The sequence below is a fragment of the Monopterus albus genome, unplaced genomic scaffold (assembly GCF_001952655.1).
Source record: "Monopterus albus unplaced genomic scaffold, M_albus_1.0 scaffold20.1, whole genome shotgun sequence".
NCBI lineage: Eukaryota > Metazoa > Chordata > Actinopteri > Synbranchiformes > Synbranchidae > Monopterus > Monopterus albus.
This window is the reverse complement of record NW_018127900.1, coordinates 3,347,641-3,365,871: the sequence shown is the minus strand read 5'-3', so window position 1 is coordinate 3,365,871 and position 18,231 is coordinate 3,347,641. Positions and strand designations below refer to the sequence as shown.

At 39.5% G+C, this 18,231-nt stretch overlaps 2 protein-coding genes and 2 long non-coding RNA genes across 5 annotated transcripts; 1 reads left to right on the top strand and 3 right to left on the bottom strand.

Moving 5' to 3' along the window:
• Positions 1 to 822: 822 nt before the first annotated feature.
• On the bottom strand, positions 823 to 2,525 carry LOC109956581 (uncharacterized). Its single transcript, XR_002274432.1, has 2 exons — positions 2,182 to 2,525; positions 823 to 1,787 (listed from the first exon to the last, which is right to left on the bottom strand). It is a non-coding gene; the product is annotated as an uncharacterized LOC109956581 (long non-coding RNA).
• A 4,190-nt stretch (positions 2,526 to 6,715) lies between these two features.
• On the top strand, positions 6,716 to 12,813 carry agpat9l (1-acylglycerol-3-phosphate O-acyltransferase 9, like). 2 transcript variants are annotated; one of them, XM_020593633.1, is made up of 14 exons: positions 6,716 to 6,820; positions 7,109 to 7,371; positions 7,501 to 7,567; positions 9,056 to 9,204; positions 9,327 to 9,472; positions 9,967 to 10,041; positions 10,165 to 10,254; positions 10,338 to 10,431; positions 10,509 to 10,624; positions 10,979 to 11,034; positions 11,255 to 11,340; positions 11,467 to 11,595; positions 11,711 to 11,790; positions 12,190 to 12,813. In XM_020593633.1, the coding sequence occupies exons 2-14, from the start codon at positions 7,228 to 7,230 to the stop codon at positions 12,299 to 12,301; spliced, it is 1,344 nt and encodes a 447-aa protein (XP_020449289.1). In that variant the 5' UTR covers positions 6,716 to 6,820; positions 7,109 to 7,227; the 3' UTR covers positions 12,302 to 12,813. The 2 variants fall into 2 exon arrangements, with proteins under 2 accessions (XP_020449289.1, XP_020449288.1); XM_020593632.1 differs by having other exon boundaries at positions 6,720 to 6,820; positions 7,179 to 7,371.
• Positions 12,814 to 12,905: 92 nt separating this feature from the next.
• On the bottom strand, positions 12,906 to 14,489 carry LOC109956482 (uncharacterized). Its single transcript, XR_002274415.1, has 3 exons — positions 14,373 to 14,489; positions 13,452 to 13,500; positions 12,906 to 13,334 (listed from the first exon to the last, which is right to left on the bottom strand). It is a non-coding gene; the product is annotated as an uncharacterized LOC109956482 (long non-coding RNA).
• Positions 14,490 to 15,965: 1,476 nt separating this feature from the next.
• On the bottom strand, positions 15,966 to 17,433 carry myl7 (myosin, light chain 7, regulatory). Its single transcript, XM_020593813.1, has 6 exons — positions 17,383 to 17,433; positions 16,789 to 16,864; positions 16,493 to 16,597; positions 16,320 to 16,398; positions 16,155 to 16,203; positions 15,966 to 16,070 (listed from the first exon to the last, which is right to left on the bottom strand). Exons 1-6 carry the CDS (start codon positions 17,416 to 17,418, stop codon positions 15,966 to 15,968), a joined length of 450 nt encoding a protein of 149 aa, XP_020449469.1. The 5' UTR covers positions 17,419 to 17,433.
• Between the last annotated feature and the right edge of the window lie 798 nt (positions 17,434 to 18,231).

Sequence of the window (18,231 nt, the reverse complement as noted above, 5' to 3'; positions counted from 1 at the left end):
CAAGGGGCCCGAATACTTTCACAAGGCACTGTACATTCATCGATCTATATCGTAATCCCTGTCCAGGCTGACACCCCTCAGAGAAGCTAGAATAAAGCTACAATAAAATGGAAAGCCAAGAGGAGCCTTAGAGAGATTAAGCATAAAAAGCTTGTTTAAAAAAAATATGTTTTCAGTGCCGATTTAAACGGAACTAATTCAGTTATGGAGCGTAAATCTAATGGCAGAGCGCTCCACAATACCGGGCCGTACACGGCAAAGGCCCGACCTCCCCATTTTTTATAACGGGACGTAGGGACCACACTGTAAAAAACAACCTATAGAAATTACCCCAAAAAAATGAGGTAACAATTTGCATTAAATTTTTTCAGGTAAATCTTATCCCCTTCTTTGGGGTAAATGTTATCCCTATAGTTGGGGTAAATCTTATCCCCTTCTATGGGGTAAATGTTATCCCTATAGTTGGGGTAAATCTTATCCCCTTCTATGGGGTAAATGTTATCCCTATAGTTGGGGTAAATTTTATCCCCTTCTTTGGGGTAAATGTTATCCCTATAGTTGGGGTAAATTTTATCCCCTTCTTTGGGAACATTTTTAGCCCCATTTTTAAGGCAAATTTTAACCCAATTTTTTAGTTAAAGAGTACCTAAACTCAAAAGCTAATAAACAATCAACTTATTAACTAAAAATATATTATTAATAATATTATTTTAGCAGGCAATTTACCAAAGTACATAATAATAATAAATCAATACCTTTAACCATTATTCAGAAGAGGTTCAAGACATTTAACAGACAGAAGACAATGCTGAGATAAACTTCATTAAAACATGTTCTTTACTAAAATCTCAACAATTAAAATGCAGAACATTTCATCTCCACACTCACAGCCCTCATCTCTGAACACCTGACTCACTTGAGGTATCTAAAAATGCATTTTTTTATACAAAGATACAACCGTTTTTAATGCTTGGATGCTACTTTGAGCACCAGGCAGAAGACAAATATACATTTGACTTTGGAAAAAACTGTCCCTTCATAAACCATTGCTCAAAGAGGTGAGAGGGAAGGCAATAAGATGAGGAGGTTAACAACTTCAATGTGGCAGTTTCTTGAACAATACTGTGCAATTTTGTGTTGTTGAGGTCATTAAGAACTTCTGTTTCATTAAGAACAAATGTTTCTGATCAACTATTATCCCATTGCTATAGGACATACAATTGTATAGGATGTCAATGGCTTCAAAAGTGCATATCCAATTATAGATCAATAACAAGAACAATGTGCAAAGCTCTGCACAACTGGATCACAAAACACTGTCACAATATGATCTATTCATATCATCAACATGACATTAAAGTTAAAGTACTCAAAAATAGTCAAAAATAAAATAAAAATATAAATGTAAATTAAATGTAAAATATAAAAATCAAAAAATGTTTTATAAAAACAAAATTCAGACTTTTTTTCCACAGTATGCAAACGGTTCACTCCATTAGTTTGTTTTTAAGGGTTTGGACCTTTTTGAGTATCTTTGCTCCATCAAGCTCTAGCAAAAGTTTTTGGAATACTTCAAAGGTGTTCTTTAGCATCTTGGGATACTCTAGGTTGAGGGCATAGATTAATCCCATCAACAGCATGCATGCACGGGTTCGGTTTCCACACCTGCTCAGCACTTGGTTACCCTCGATCACAATTCTCACTTCTGCTGGATTGTGATCAGCCATGGGATTGTGGACAACAAGCACCTTCATGGCTTGATCCATGGGGCCCTCCAGTTCATCATACTAGATAAAAACAGATAAAGCACATACATTTTAATCTACAGATAATAAAAAGATGACATTCCAATACATTTCAATTGGTCAAGGAATACATTTTTACACAAGCTGATTTTTAATCAGCAATTTAGTTTGATTCATCAAATTATTAAACAAGTATTTAAAAAACTGGTTAAAATCAGTGTTTAACGATAAGGGTTAATAAGGGGCAAGGAAAAGGAAAATAATGGGAGAGGAGAAAAATAAGGAGTAGAAATAAGTGATAATAAAAGGAAAGGAGGGAAGACATAAAGAATGAATAGAGGAGAAAGAGGAGATGAAAGAAGAGAAAGATAATGAGCAGACAAGAGATAGAAGATGAGAGGAGAAAGAGGAGAGAACTTAACATTTAAAAACATACTTGGCAATCTTGGAAGAGGTCCTCCTGGTGTTCCCCAAGGTATTCAATGAGGCAACAGACAACAGTATCCCTTTTTTTCTCAACGCTCTGGGACTGTAAGGAAATGCATCTTAGTGACAAGATAACCCAAAATATCACTCATCTATTTTAATCTATATGATGAAAAAAATAATTTATACAATACAATTAATTTATTTAGGGCCATTTCACACTGGGTTCCCGGAAATGTTTGAGCACACTTGGCCCGGGAAACGGTTGATTCCAGGGAACAGGCGCGGTTCTCGGGAACACTTGCAGAGGTGGTCTGGGAAACATTTCAGGGCATGGAAGGTTGGACTTTTCGGACAGCGTGTGACATTTAACACCTTGTTACACACGTCACTCACCGTGAGCTGCAGTCAGATAATGGTTTGTAATGATATGAGGTTAACAAATAACATATTAAAAATAGTTACAGCGCCTGATCTGATCAAAGAGCAAACTAATGTCAGTGCAGCCAGACAAAGAAACTCGCATCGGGCGAGAGTAAGCCCTGTGTGCATTTCTCGCTCCCACACACACACACACACACATCCACAGATAGACGTGCATTGAATCTACCTTAAAAACAATAAAAGACGATGGCTATGGTAATAAATTGAACTTTTATTTGGAATTTTCAATAAAAACATCCACACTAACAGGTGGATGTATCAGTTGTTATGGTAACAAAGTGTTCCCGGGAACAGAAGGATTTTACCAGTGTGAACACAAACCTGCAGGGGATTAGGGAGGGGGATAAACTGCTGCTTCCGGACAAGTGTGCCCGGAAACTTTCCCGGGAACCCAGTGTGAAACGGCCCTAATGTGTCTGTAGTATAGATTTTGCAAGGCAATGATCCTTTGCACATGCAATCAGGGAAAAAATTATTTGAACCCCAGCTGATTTTGTTTGCCCACTAACAAAGAAATGATCAGTCTACAATGTCAATGGTAGGTTTATGTGAACAGTGAGAGACAATAACAAAAAAATCCAGAAAAATGCATTACAAAAAAAGTTATAAAGTAATTTGCATTTTCATGAATGCATCAGCCTTTCATAAGTGCATCAGCCTTATGTGAACAGTTCATGTGCTCTGAATCTCATTAGATTTACAGCTCTGGCTAAGAGAGTCCACAGTGAATTTATTATCTCCACTGAGCTAGTGGAGCCAGGAGAGTTACGGTTCACAGGGACTCCAAGGTTAGTTAAACAGAGATTGGATCTGGAGGCTAGCAGAAGAGAAAACTTCAAAGCTAGAACCATTATGCACCCACATACACACTCACACAGGCAGAACAGTTTTAATTAGTGAAACAGAAAGCAATGCCTAATATGGAGCAGTTAATTGGAGACAAAGGAAGAAGTGAGTGTGTATTGTTGGACTTAACCGTCCTGCATGTTCGTTTCTGAGGAAGAGTCGAAGTCAGATCAACCTTTAAGATATTTTAACACAATGTTAACAATGTTAAAGAAAAGCAATTACAGAGCGCTCTGGGTTCCAATTTAAACTGAAGCCCTTTCCAAATTACACAAGTGTGGTTCGCTCTTTCTTCAGAAAAGATGAACCCCTATCCTAGTTCAACCCAGTGTTTATACAATCAGGAATATGCAAATGTAGGTAGATCTGACGTCATCCGTGTTGTTCTTCATCCTCATTCCTTGCGTTCGTGCGACCTCGTTCCGACTCCTCATTGGTTGGTGCCCTTGTTGTCAGGGATCTGTGAAATTCTAAAAACAACATCCTGACCTTCTGAAACAGACAGACATTGCACACCTACATACGTCTACAAACAGTTAGTCATTGTCTGCAGTTGTAGAGACAGCAACTCTGGCTCATGTCTCATCTACCCTTGTGATAGTGACAGGCAGCGTTGTTATGCAACCTGACCTTGTTCCTGTTCGTGGTTTTCCTGTTTGAGTCTTACAGCCTACACATGTTCTGTTATTATCAGCCATAAGTCTCCTGCACTAACGCATATGATACTGAAATAAACATGTAGATATTATTTGCTAATACATAACATGGCACTATATTATTCTTGTCATGAATTTCTTTCTACAGTATGTAGAAATGAAGGCAGTATAGGTATTCTTCCCCTTCCTAGGGCGCTGTCCTCGACGATTGGAGCAGAAAGGATGTTGGAGGATGGACGGACTGAAGGATCAATAACGGGAGAGTTAAATCTAAACCACGGCTTCTCCCCAACAGTTTTTGACCAATTAGATAGTAGCACCTTTTCATACAAATATTGTATGTATATAAGTTGAGGGCAGTCTTTTCTGTTTTCCCAAAACAGTGAAGATCCATGTGCACATGCTAATTTTGATAGGTTAATGCATAATAAATTTCACACTGTGAAATATCCTTTTCTTAGTCTTCTCTTCTCAAAATAAAAGAACACACCTCACAGATACAGTCAGCAGGTTGCCTCAGTGAGTGCTTTCCGGTGTAAATACTGCCCCCTGTTGGATGATCCAGTCGTCAGCAGGTCTGCAGCATAAATAGTGTCAAGAAGTCTTTGATGGGCACACTAACAGTAGGGCTATTCTTAACAGCCCATGACTGATGAAACAACATTCTTGCTTCCCCAGAGGGATGCCCCCTTTCTCCTGAGTGTTAAAAAACCTTCCTGCCAAACGCAACGAAAAATGATCTTCAGTGCTGACTTAGGAGGATTCCACATAAAAGCTTGATGAATGAGACTCTGGTTAAAATGAACCTTTTGACCCTATTAATCATGCAAGACAATGTGATTACTTACCAGTCCTTTACAAGTGCTGATGGCAGCAGTTCCACGTACACCAGAGGTTTCCACAGTTCCAATGAGGTGGCAGGAGTTCCCCTCAGAGAGACCATGCTTGGTCCTGTTGGCGCTGCCTTTCCTCCTCTCCAGTGATCACATATTTTTGAATGAGGGGAGAAGTTTTATGTATGAATAGCATTATCATATGGCATTTATTCCTGTATGTTATTATGGCTGGCAACCAATTTTCTTTTGAATATGCACCTTTGCCAAGAAGTTTCATTGTGGTTTAGAAAACTCTCTGGATTAGGTTCAATCCCAGAATGAATCAGCCTCTTAGAATTTACCGTCTGTAGCCACCCCATGGTTACCATAATATGCAACTGACTGTGAAATGCCAGAACCTGGAAAAGAATCAAGATCATGTCTCAGGTCGGTTGGAGAGAGAGGCTTAACACAGAGAGATTGTGTCCTTGTGCCTCAAAAGGCTTCTCTGTGTTGTGAGTAACAGGTCTGAAAGCTTTGGGATATCTTATTACAGTAGTAGGCTTTTACTGTTGCCCAAAAGGCATCAGTTTTAGCCCAGTATTTTAGCAGCTGTATCAGTGGCTGATGCTCTTACAGACATAAGATTCTCAGAATCAATACATGACCTTATAGTAAAAAAAAATAAATTGTTAGATAAATGAAATAAAGTTGATACATCAGTGTACATACAGAGGAATCATCGAGTCTGTTCTCTGCACCTCCATCACTGTCTGGTTTGGCTCAGCAACCAAACAGGACAAGTACAGATTTCAGCGGACAGTCAGAACTGCAGAAAAGGTCATTGGTGTGAGCCTGCGCTCCATGGAGGACCTGTACACCTCATGGGTCAAAAGGAGGGCAAGGGGGGTTTACTGCAGACCCCTCACACCCCGGACACAATCTGTTTGAACTCCTCCCCTCTGGACGGTGTTACAGGTCACTGTGCACTAAGACAACCAGGCACAGGGACAGTTTCTTCCCCCAGGCTGTCACTCTGATGAACACTTAACCAACGACAGTATGATTGGACAATAACCCTCAGTGCAATACCTGTGTATATATATACGTTGTACAGATTATACAGACTCGTACAGGTCTCTAGTTCTTAAGTAATCTGGTTTTATCCCTATTTATCTAATTTCAACGAATATTCCTTTGTTGTCTGGATTGTTTACTGTCTCTTTATACTGCTTATTCTGCATTGTTTGCACTGTTTGTTGATGTTAATACTGCTATTTTGTTATATCACACAGCCTTATGCTGGTTTACTGTTTGCACATTGAGAGCTGATGTACCAGAGTCAAATTCCTCGTGTGTTCAACACACCTGGCCAATAAAGCTGATTCTGATTCTAACCCTTAATGTAAAATTGTTTATTTTTGGACCAAACCCTCCCTCCAAAAAAAGGGAAGAGGACCTTGTAATAAGAATTTAGCCTATGCTTTTACCAAGTTCAAGAATAAGTGAAGATTTTGTTTGGTTTTTCTTTTCTTATATTATTATTATAGTCTTCATTTAATCAGCTAATCTGATTGAGTTCCAGGATATTTTGTAATTCGCTGAATTCTGTATATGATGCAAAGCGCTGGAACTAAGTTTTCCCAAGTTCAGTATTTAGCTACGTGGAATATCAAGAGTTAGCCATTAGCTTTGCTGGAGTCCATCCCAGCTCCACGTGTCTGCGCTCCCCGTTTTGGCCTCGGAGGGGCGCTGCAAGTCAACCCCGTGAACTTTGTTCCAGTAAGAAAAAAGAAGAAGAAGAACAAGAGGAGAAAAAAGAAGTAGGTGTGTTTGCTCCCTGTGCTCAGCCCTTGAGGACAACAGGTTGTGGACTGTAGTTTGACGGGTAAGATAATGTGTTGTAACTTAAAAATAATGCAAATAATACTGGTGACTGTAGTAAATAGAATGCAGGCTTGTGTAAAGTCATGCATTCCAAATATAGAAGAACCCTGCTATAGACTGGCTATTCCTGGTATATGGGCAGGAAGCGGACACTCTTCGCCCGCGTTTAAATGTTTATCTAAGAAGTGTGGAGGCTTTGCTCCTGGTTAAATTAACTGCAGTGTTTCATGCTATTTTCACGACCTTGCTCTCCTTGTCACTATGAATTCTGGTCTTCCTTTGTGGCCAGTGATGGTGTTTAGGCATGATGAATTTATGCTGTCTGCTTTTGCCTCGATGACTTCCCCACAACCACATAGAGGACTACACCACATCTGAGCCAGCTGTACTTCAGGGAATAAGGTGGAGATGGAGGATTTCTGGGCAGTGGCCCTTTGGGCAATGAAGATTTGGCTGTACCTCATCATCAGCCTCATCATGTTCCCAGCCATGTTTGGCTTCTCACTGGGCATCTCCGAGACCTACATGACCATCCTGGTGAAAACCTTAGAGGTAGGCTACTGTTGTTTATTTCATTATGTTTCTCGCAGATGTACACACTTTAAGCTTTGCAGATATTCTGATTCTCAACCACTGGATGAGAGATGTCCATGAGTATCTTCTGTCTGTCCTCCTCTGCAGTGGGCCACCCTGAAGATACAGAAGGCAAACACAGATGAACAAATTCTCAAAGCCGTTCCATCCAATGGTGAGTCAAAATCTCTGACAGAATGTTTAAAGTAGATAGAAAGATGGATATATTGATGAAATTTTTAGTTCTAAAATATTAAATAGTTGTGATAAGGGCACTCTTCTAATGGAAGATCTTTGTCATACCATTGTGAAAGATGAGTGTGTAGTAACTGATATGTGTTGCTCTGCAATACTAGATTTCATAAGATACTTTATGGCAAGTCTGGGCAGGCATGTTGCAATGATATTAAAAGAGTGATTGAGCTGTTTCATGGAGAAGGTTTCTTTCACATAAAAATATTCACAGGATGAAAATGCTGTGACCTTGTACATCAGATTTAAATAGTTTTATTTTGCACCATAGGGTTGCTGTTTCTGCACAGAGCAGTTCTGTCTGGCATTATGACTCGGTTAACTTACAAACTTTTATGATAGGCAAACAGGTGAAGTTGCTCCAGAAACTCTGCCTATCTCAAAAGATGCAATTACTCAAGTCTTTATCAGTCACTAAGCTGCACAGGGTGTTGTCCCCCTGCTGAGGCACATAGAGATGTTAGTTGTGTTATCAGAATCGTTCCTCTGGAAAAGTCCAAGGTATATCGGTGTTACATTTTTAAATGTGAATGATGAATACAAGGAGTGCAAGTGCTTGTTAACAGAGATAAGGCTGACTATTGAAAGACTGAATATTGAAAACGGTTTGTTTAATCCAGGTTTTGAATGCTGCCTGCTGAGTTATCAGATAATGTGGAGTCTAAGCTGAGACCAACTCTTGACTGTGCTGAGACCTGTCAGGTGGATAGGGTTATGGTGGTGTTATGCCGCTGCCATAACTTTAACCTGCTCTCTGAACAACTCTCAGCCATCCAACAGGTCGCAACTCTATCAGAGGGCTGACACTTAGAGACGGGCAACCCCACACACCCACACACACTCCTACAGGCAATTTAGAGTCAGCAGTCAACCTAAGCTGCATGTCTTTGGCTGGAGAACATGCAAACTCTGCAAGAAAGGCACAGGGTTGTCCAGAGCTCAAACTCTGAACCTTCTTGCTGTGAAGCAACAGCGCTAACTACTGCGTCACCATGCTGCCCTCTCAGCTCTCATGCTATTATTCATTAATTTGAGAAGTCTTAATGCAGAACCTCACCTGGGCTCTTATCTGTGCCAGCGTTTCCAGAGTCTGCTTGTTATTGGCATTTAATGGCATTTAAGTGGTTATGATTTGCTTTTGCTATTTTCTAAACCTTGTTCATCTGAGGTAAATTAATAGTTTGATGTATTGTAATAATTTATGTTGCATTAGTTTCATATCATTCTTGCAAAGTCCAGAATGTGATGTTTTTCCAAGTCGCACATTCCTGATTAATTTTTTCCCTATCTAGTCAAAACAGTTCCTTTTCCAATACCAACAACACTTAATTAAGAGATATGGGAAGGTTGACTTGTCTTCCAGATTGCTACTCAGATTACAGATGATTGAGTTTGATTGTGTTTGTTTCAGGTCTCATTCAGAGGGAAGATGGCTCTATGGAAAAAGAGTTAGAGGAACTCAGACGCAGTCGCCCCAAGCCACCAGTGGGCGGTGATTTTGCACTCAGCGACTGTTTTTATTTCACTCGGAGAGGAATTGAGAGCATTGTAGAGGATGAGGTTCATTTTTACTTTATTAGCAAGAACACAGTTTCTTATTTTATTGATATTTGGTGAATTTGTAATCCATGATTTTGCATTTCAGACTTTAGTATAATATTTAATTTTGATTCAATATTTAGGTGACCCAGCGGTTCACTTCAGAGGAGCTAATGTCCTGGAACTTACTGACTCGCACCAGTAACGATTTCCAGTACATCAGTCTGCGGCTGACTTTGGTTTACGGCTTTGGGATATTTGTGCGGTACTGCATTCTTACCCCACTCAGGTACACAAATATTGAATAGAGCTGGCTGCAAAATTAAGTTGGCATTTAATTTTTGTGATACAGAGGCAGACTCCTCCTCCAGAGAGAAATAATGTCAAAGTCTGAGCTCAAGTGTCCTTTGTTTCTGTTCTGATTTAAAAAAAAAATGTTTTTGCTGAGATTAAATGCAAAGGTGTAAGAGAGGAAGAAGTTGATATCAAGCAAATATCAAAACGTTACATCTGCAAAATGTTTTTTTAAAATATAGAACATGATATGTTTCTTTTTCTCTGAGTTTGACAGTCACTTACCAATACCAGTAACTGGCGCACCTCCAACAATGTCCTATCTGACCAAGCTTCTATCATTTCTCTAACTATTTTAATGAAAATGTTAACTCCACAGATCTGATTTTTTTTTTTTTTTTTAATTATGAATATTTATAATGTATATGATTTGTTTTTTGTTTTTGCTGCTTGGAAACTGAAGACAAATGTGTTACTCTCTCTCTCCAGGTTAACACTGGCCTTCATTGGCCTGACCTGGTTGGCAATAGGAACATCTGCAGTTGGATTAATTCCAAACTGGAGGTAACAACAAAATTTAACTATAGTTTTCAAAAAAAATCTTTTTGTGTATCACATATTTTCAGTTACTTTTCCTCCTCAGTTGTTTTCTTTCCTGATTTTGTGTGTGTAAATGTCTGTTTTTAGGATTAAGCCCTGGCTCAGTGAATGGGTCCACATCATGTGCTTTAGAATCTGTGCTCGAGGACTCTCTGCTGCTATACGGTATCACAACAGGTATGTACAGCAAATCCTCTCACTAAGTGACTTTCTAAAAGAGCTTTATCTTCTGACCTCATGTCTTCACCTCACAATGACAGGGAGAACAAACCCCAAAAAGGGGGTATCTGTGTTGCCAATCACACCTCTCCTATCGACATTGTGATTCTGGGCAATGATGGGTGTTATGCTATGGTATGTAACATTTCTATAGGTATTTTTTAAAATGGAAAATCATTGTGTTCCCATAATTTTCAAGAAATGTTTTGCAGGTGGGTCAGGTCCATGGTGGCTTGATGGGAGTTATACAGAGAGCCACGGTGAGATCCTGTCCTCACATCTGGTTTGAGAGAGCAGAGATGAAAGATCGCCACCTAGTGGCCAAAAGGTCAGTTGTCCAGATTTTTTTTTTCAGGCTTGTCACTGCACATTTCGCTTGCCTCAGTTTTCTCTCTGTGGCTGCTCTGGTACTAAGAAAGGCTGGCATTTTCCTGGCATTAAAATCATCTAGAGTTTCTCCATCTCTTATTATGTGAACAAGAACAGATGTGCTTTAGAGAGTCGAGTCATTACTGGACAGTGACTCATACACTTTGGATTCCATTCTCTCATAATATCACATCTTGACCTAGTTGCGTTCCAGATGTTTTATGATTGTCCCAAATGTGAAAAAAACCCTTCAAGGGTACAATGTGTAGGTATTTATAAAGTAGTTTCCATTACCTCTTTGTGTTGCTTCCAGGATGAAGGATCATGTGAATGACAAGACAAAGCTTCCTATATTGATATTTCCAGAGGGTAAGTGTGGCCATGTAGAATGATAGTTACTTTAACCACACCAGTCTTATGTTTGTCTTTGTGTCATCAAAGATAAGCCTCAGTGAGGGTTGTTATTTTAGCTCGGTGCCTGATGGCAGTCTGGCCACTGAGCGGTGACAAATGAGCAGTTGTTTTATGTGGGTTTGGACAGCTCACACAACGCTGTCCTCATAAATCTCATGATGTCTGGTTTCTGCAGGAACCTGTATCAATAACACATCTGTCATGATGTTTAAAAAGGGAAGCTTTGAAATTGGTACAACAATATACCCAGTGGCTATTAAGGTACTTCAGTCCTGTCAGTCAGTCAAGTCCCATTTCTCGGTCATATTTCTTTCTGGCTTTCATATGTGCCTGTTTTAAAGTACAGTTCCTCAGTGAATCTCTGTGTATTTTCTGAGCTTTTCTTAGTATGACCCAAAGTTTGGAGATGCTTTCTGGAACAGCTCCAAGTATAGCATGGCCAGTTACCTGCTGAGGATGATGACCAGCTGGGCCATCGTCTGTGACGTCTGGTATCTGCCAGCCATGCACCAGCAGGTGTGTATGACATGTTCTCAAGTATGTGTAAGGCCATGTGTACACCCCTCCACATATACTGTATAGAGACACACATAACAGTAGACTGGGATTTTTGTTTATTCAAAAATGGCAGGAGGGAGAAGATGCTGTCCAGTTTGCTAACAGAGTTAAGTCAGCCATCGCTCACCAGGGAGGGCTGGTAGATCTGCAGTGGTAAGATTCAGCCTCTTCTCGTTTTAAAATTGAGTACTTTTCAGCAGTGTTATATTTTCGTTGAATTTCGTTGAATTTTCTTACATAAGAATCCTACATAAGAATCTGCTCTTAAAATTCAGTCAGTACAGATAAAGGTTCAGCCTAATCTGTAATTGAGAGAACCAGCTCACTGTCTTTTAACACGCAAGTAATGATACCATTATATCACAGTTGGTGGGTAAAAAAAAGTTTGTATTTGAGGGTAATATTTTCACCCACAGGGGGAACATGCAGTCTGAATGTAAGACATGAAAATGACGAAAACGGTTGTCACGTTTCTGTGTGAAAATGATGTGTTGACATGGATCACAGTCTATTGCATCTGTTTGACCTGTCTCCACCCGGCTGCCTCTGCAGGGATGGAGGCCTGAAGAGAGCAAAGGTGAAGGAGACGTTCAAAGAGCAGCAGCAAAAGAAATACAGCACCATGGTGGTGAGAAGTGACAGCAGCAGCAGCAACAGTGACTGATACCTGATGGACAAACCTCTGCCCTGTTTACCAAGAATAAACACTGGAAACTAACCTTTTTCCTCTTGTATGTTCTCACTCACTGCATTCAGCATGGAGTACAGTACTAACAAGTGGACCTAAACAAACACTGTGAAAACTTGGGTACACTTTAAACACGGAGAATCCCAGCGATTGACAAAAAGGTGAAGTGTTGAACTTTATTAGGAATACACTGTGAAAAGGGAACACTCTTTTTATTGCTGCTTAATATATTTACTGTTGTGACTGAATGTTAATGCTGAGAGAATGCCCTGAATGAAATATGTGATTGCAGACAATTTGGTTTCATGGCTGTTTCTATTCTCACAGTCAGCTGACTGATTCATGGGTTGTCACTTTTTTATAATACGTTTTAGTTCACAAAATGAATACCCACAGTGTGAATATGCAACAGCAAAAACAACCTGGAAGCCTTTGTAGCTGTACCGTTTTGTAAAATGAGGCTGTTTTGTTTATACAAAAAAAAAAAATATACTAACATAATTCAGATGTAAGCATTTAAACACAGGTTAAATGTTTAGATTACAGCAGCATTGTTCTGCAGACTAATTAATAATGACACATTAAAAGACCACTTGTTCAAACAGTGTGCCTGTTTTGAATTTAATACTGATAGACGTATAGCTTTTCTTATTCAAAAAGGAAACTTCTTGCACCGTGTTTCTAGTCATCTTTGAGCTTCACCCTTTGTCCACATTACTGCAGAAGTCAAGCACAGACATAAGGGTGTGGAAGTTTAAATAAATGTGCGGAAAAACCGGTTCATTACAGATCTAAGTGAGATGTGATGGCCTTAAAGGAGAACGCACAGTCGAGAGTTTTTGGATCTCTCTCTAATGGGTGGTTTTCCTGAAGTATGATCTTCCACGCTGACATTTTTTTGTGGGCTTCCCTCTTGAATGTTGACATGCGCCTCCTGATCTTCCTCTTGTTTCACATTGTCAGCATCCTCATTATCGTTGTTCCTTGGATCGGCATTCTCCCGCTTGTCCTGTGCAAAAACAAGCTGCCTTTAATCACACAAGTACAGTCACATTACCACGTTGTGTCTGACAGCCTCTTAGCCTCTAAACCAATAACTTAATGTGCTTCTTGATAATCTACTTACATGCAACAAGTCAGTTTTGTCTTTCTTTCTCCCTTTGAGTTCCTGATATCTGTAAATATCAACAATGAGAATATTTTGACTGTCATGAAACTTAACTGAATCAAATATATTTCTAATAATATGCATATTCCATATTGCTTTCTTTAAAATGTGACTTCTGCTGCCATAAAATATCAGATGTTAGAGATGAAAACAACCAATGTGGCTGAACAGGGATGAGGCTGACAGCCATCTTGCAAGCAAACAGGGGGCCTGTGCCATCCTGTTGCCACTGAGTATATTTAACCATAGCAGCAGTTTCTAGTCAGGATGGCCTTTGCTTGGGCCCATGTAGTGGCATCTATGAAGTTATTGGACATGCTTTCTAGGATAAATTTGGTTGGGTGTGCCATCCCGTAGTTATAGGCCTAGGCTGAGGTCATCCCATGATGCAGAGCTCCTCCCCTCTCCATTTTATTTTTATATCCCATCATTGTATGTCATTAACTTTGTGTCTCCTCTCTCCCATAGTGTGTCTTCTCTCTCTCTCCCTGTACCTTTCTGCAGGTAGCCCTGGCTCTGGAGCTCTGTGTTTCTGATGAGCAGTCACTGACCACATCAACCTGCCCAGTGTTTGATTGTTTGTTGTGTCTTGTTGCTTTTCTTCTTTTGTCTCTCCTCTATCCACTCACCCCAACCAGTCGAGGCAGAAGGCCGCCCACCAAGAGCCGGGGTCTGTCAGAAGTTTCTTCCATTAATGGTAGTTTTTCCACCCTGTTGTCACCACGTGCTTGCTAGGTAAGGTCTAGACCTTACTTTGTAAAGTGTCCTGAGACAACTTTTGTTGTGATTTGGTGCTATACGAATAAAACTGAATTAAATTAAACATAATCTTTAAAGCCGAACAGCTATAATTCAGTGTACTTGCTATAATCTACCCACCGTTGCAGATAGGAGTCCCAGTTCCTGTTGACAGGCTTTGTTTTCCTCCTCAGCCCATCTAATGTCCATGTTGAATCTACTCCTACAGTCACCCTCCCTGCAGCTCCAGATGCAGTAGGCATTTTTTCAGAACAAAACATTTCAGAAATAAAATTAAACTCACATTTGGAAGCAGCTCTGCTGCTGCACATGTGCTACAAGAGGAGCTTGCCTTGCAAAATTTCTTACACTCCTAGAGCCTCTGTAGATGACTTTCTGCTTGAGGTGCTAGCAGGAAAATGTGGCAGTGGAGTTTATAGACATGTTTGTTGTTGTATCCATGGCAACAGTGTGGCAAAAGAATAGAAAAGCAGCGAAGCTTCAGTGAATGTGTTGACTTCACTGGCATCTTCTTGTCTTTACTTTACTGTAAAATAGTCTGTGGAAAATTTTGTGTCATAAAACATTTACTGACAAAGTAAAACAACCTGCATGTTTGAGTGTATCCTCTTAGTCTTTAGAGGGCACCATCACAACTCAATATACAGATGAATGAAGAATTCATACAATAGAAGTTTAACTGTGTGGATGTGATTCTGACTCTAGTTACATCTTTTTGAAGAACCTAGTTAAGTTTAATAAGTTTAATTTATCTTTTGAAATAATCAAGGAACAGACTTTAATAGGTGGCCGAGCGCACCCTTAGAGATAGGTTGAGGAGCTCGGTCACCCGGGAGGAGCTCAGAGTAGAACCGCTGCTCCTCCACATCGAGAGGAGCCAGCTGAGGTGGCTCGGGCATCTGTTTCGGATGCCTCCTGGGCGCCTTCCTAGGGAGGTGTTCCGGGCATGTCCCACCGGGAGGAGGCCCCGGGGAAGACCCAGGACACGCTGGAGGGACTATGTCTCTCGGCTGGCCTGGGAACGCCTCAGCATTCCCCCGGAGGAGCTGGAGGAAGTGTCTGGAGAGAGGGAGGTCTGGGCATCTTTGCTTAGACTGCTGCCCCCATGACCCGGTCCCGGATAAGCGGAGGAAGATGGATGGATGGATGGACTTTAATAGTCAGTTTTGCTGACCGTTTCCTTGTGTCCTGTTCAGATTTTCTTTTATAATCTCAGAAATCTATCTATCTATCTATCTGTCTTTCTATCTATCTATCTATCTATCTATCTAGATAGATATAAAGAGAGATACTATAGTTAAATATAGATGTAGCTATATTGATAGATACTGTATAAATAAATAAATATATAGATCGATATATATTGTATTTAGATGTATATAAAGATTAATATAGATATTAGATTATTTTATTTGATTCAAAGGGTCACAATCAAAAATTACACCAATGCAAGGTAATTGTAAGATTGTTGTTTTATTCTAGTACAGTACTGGTTATCAAAATGAGTATCAACAAAGAAACTTTTGAGGAGCACAACACTCTACTGTTAAAAGCACACAAACAAATGATCTTATTCATAATACCAACAGAACTTCTGCAGTTATAACCGCTGAACATTTGACATTGATTGAACCACATATTCCAACATTTATGTTTTTGAATCATTGTGTTCAAGTGACCTGTATGACGTGACTGTATGAATAGCAAGGCTTGTTAGGATTCTTCCTTCTCATCTCCATGAGTGATGATGTAGCAGAGTGACTTGTAGTCAATGTTGCCGCTTGGGTCAATGGGAGCCAGAGCAAAGGCCTGATCCACCTAGAGGTTTATGCACGGTTAAAGTTACTATTGTAAGGAATGGCATAAAATTGAAAGAGAGATAGAAAAGTAGAAAACACAAACCTCTTCTGCTGTGAATTTATCAGCCTGGTTCATCAGTAACCGTTTAAATCTGGATTAACAAGACAAAATTAAGTGTACAAGAAAAGGTGAATAAGATAGTGTAAAATTATGGATAATATGCAAAATATGAATAACATGGAAGCTAATTAATAAAGTGTATCTTACTCATCCTTATTAACAAAACCCGTCCCATTAGGGTCAAACAGTTTGAAGGCAGCCAGTATGGTGTCTTCAGGATCGGTACCTGAAGGACAAAATGTGCCTAAATACCCAGCATCATCTGAAAGTCCGTCATAAAAACTCAAACATTTGTTTGACTATCTGAGAAAAGTTCTCACCATTGAGTTTCTCCCCAAAAAGAGTCAGGAACACTGTGAAGTTTATGGGACCCTTGCCTTCATTCAACATCTCTTCCAACTCCTCATCTTTAACATTAAGTTTCCCTGGTACAAAAACACAAACACACACTCATACATACAAATGCACACAATAGTCAATCAATTCAAACAAATGTATTAAATGTGTTTAAAAAAGCAGACTGCAACAGCAAAGCTGATCCTTTTTATTTTTATGTATAAATGAATATATTAAATATGTTAATATATTAAGATAAAGATTTAAAGGTATAAATTACCCAGCTGTGCATAGGTCTCCTTCATTTCCTGTTTTTTTATAACACCATCTCTGTCTTGGTCAATGCAGCCAAAAGCCTGTAGGATAAAAAGATCAAATAAATAAATACATGTTCACAATTGCAAATACACCAATTATTAAATTATTATATGTTGGTTATATTATGATACCTATTCCTTAACCGAGTGTAATAATACAGGCTGAACTATAAATAGGTTCTATGCTGCTTTTTGTTTTTACTCTTCAGTAGGTGCTTCAGATGTTATTTAGTGCACCTCCAAAGTAGGTTCAGCATTATTCATCATCCATTGTTGTTAAAAATCAAAAGGGTAATTATGACTATTAACAAAATGTAGGTTGAGCAAAACGTAATGCCTACACTGGGAAATCAAACTCAAAATTGTTGTACATTTTAAATCTCTCCAACACAAATTTAAATTGTTTGCAACTGAGGTTTACTTTTTACTAATTTTGTTTGTTAAGCCACTCCAGTTATAAAGAAAGAGAATTGCTTGTAAATTTGCATTCCCTTGCATAAAGCACAGGTTCCTATACACAAATTTCCTCCAAGAAAAGTTAAAAGTAAGCCGTGTACCTCCTTGAACTCCTGTATCTGGGACTGTTCGAACATGGAGAAGACATTGGAGCTCGATTTCTGTCCCCTTTGTCTCTTATTGGAGGCTTTTTTACTTGCCTGAGAAGATGAGCACAAACTCATTCACTTTACATCCAAATATGCACACAAATCATATGTCAGACGCATACAAAGCAGCCACTTTCACAATAGCACAATTATGTTTCTAAATACCACACAATATCCTAAATACAATACAATAATAAGATTCCTAAATTGTGTGACAGTTTTTTTAACATCACCACTGACTGACAGTATCGAAATATGGAACACTGACTGACTTACCATGTCTGAATGTTTGTATGTGAGCTCCCAGCCAAGGTGTGATGCTGGAGTGGGTTTTATGTGTGACCCATCTTATCATCTACCCTCCTGTAATAGCCTGTGGTGGGCAGCACAGTCCCTTACATGGCCATGGCTGCTCTCTTTGTGTCATAGAGGGGACCTGATAAGAGGTGGTGAAGCAGCCAGGATTCCTATGGGCTGGAAAACCAAGATAAGGAGAACAGAGAGGGAGAGGCGAGAGGGGAGACAGGGGAGAGTGACCTTTGAAGAAATGAAAAAACATTACCCAAAGGCTCTGAACCACCATAACTTTTGACAACATCTGAAGTAAGCAAAAGTCAAATGTCCATGCAGGAGATCTTCAGATATTTTAACAAACATCAGGCTCTTGTGTTTTAAAAGGAAGAAACATGTTACTCAGTGCAGCAGTGTGTTTCACTGGTGTGTTTTTATTTGTTTTTGGACAATAATGGAGGTCTGTGGCACAGAGGAATAAGCTGATTCAGGATTGACACAGAGTCAGAT

Coding starts and splice junctions, on each gene's coding strand:
- myl7 (XM_020593813.1), bottom strand. CDS start 17,418: ATGTTCGAACAGTCCCAGATACAGGAGTTCAAGGAG. Junction 16,399..16,492: donor TTTTGGGGAGAAACTCAATG/GTGAGAACTTTT, acceptor TTTGTCCTTCAG/GTACCGATCCTGAAGACACC. Junction 16,071..16,154: donor ATAAATTCACAGCAGAAGAG/GTTTGTGTTTTC, acceptor ATAAACCTCTAG/GTGGATCAGGCCTTTGCTCT.
- agpat9l (XM_020593633.1), top strand. CDS start 7,228: ATGGAGGATTTCTGGGCAGTGGCCCTTTGGGCAATGAAGATTTGGCTG. Junction 7,372..7,500: donor TCCTGGTGAAAACCTTAGAG/GTAGGCTACTGT, acceptor CCTCCTCTGCAG/TGGGCCACCCTGAAGATACA. Junction 10,255..10,337: donor GCTATACGGTATCACAACAG/GTATGTACAGCA, acceptor TCACAATGACAG/GGAGAACAAACCCCAAAAAG.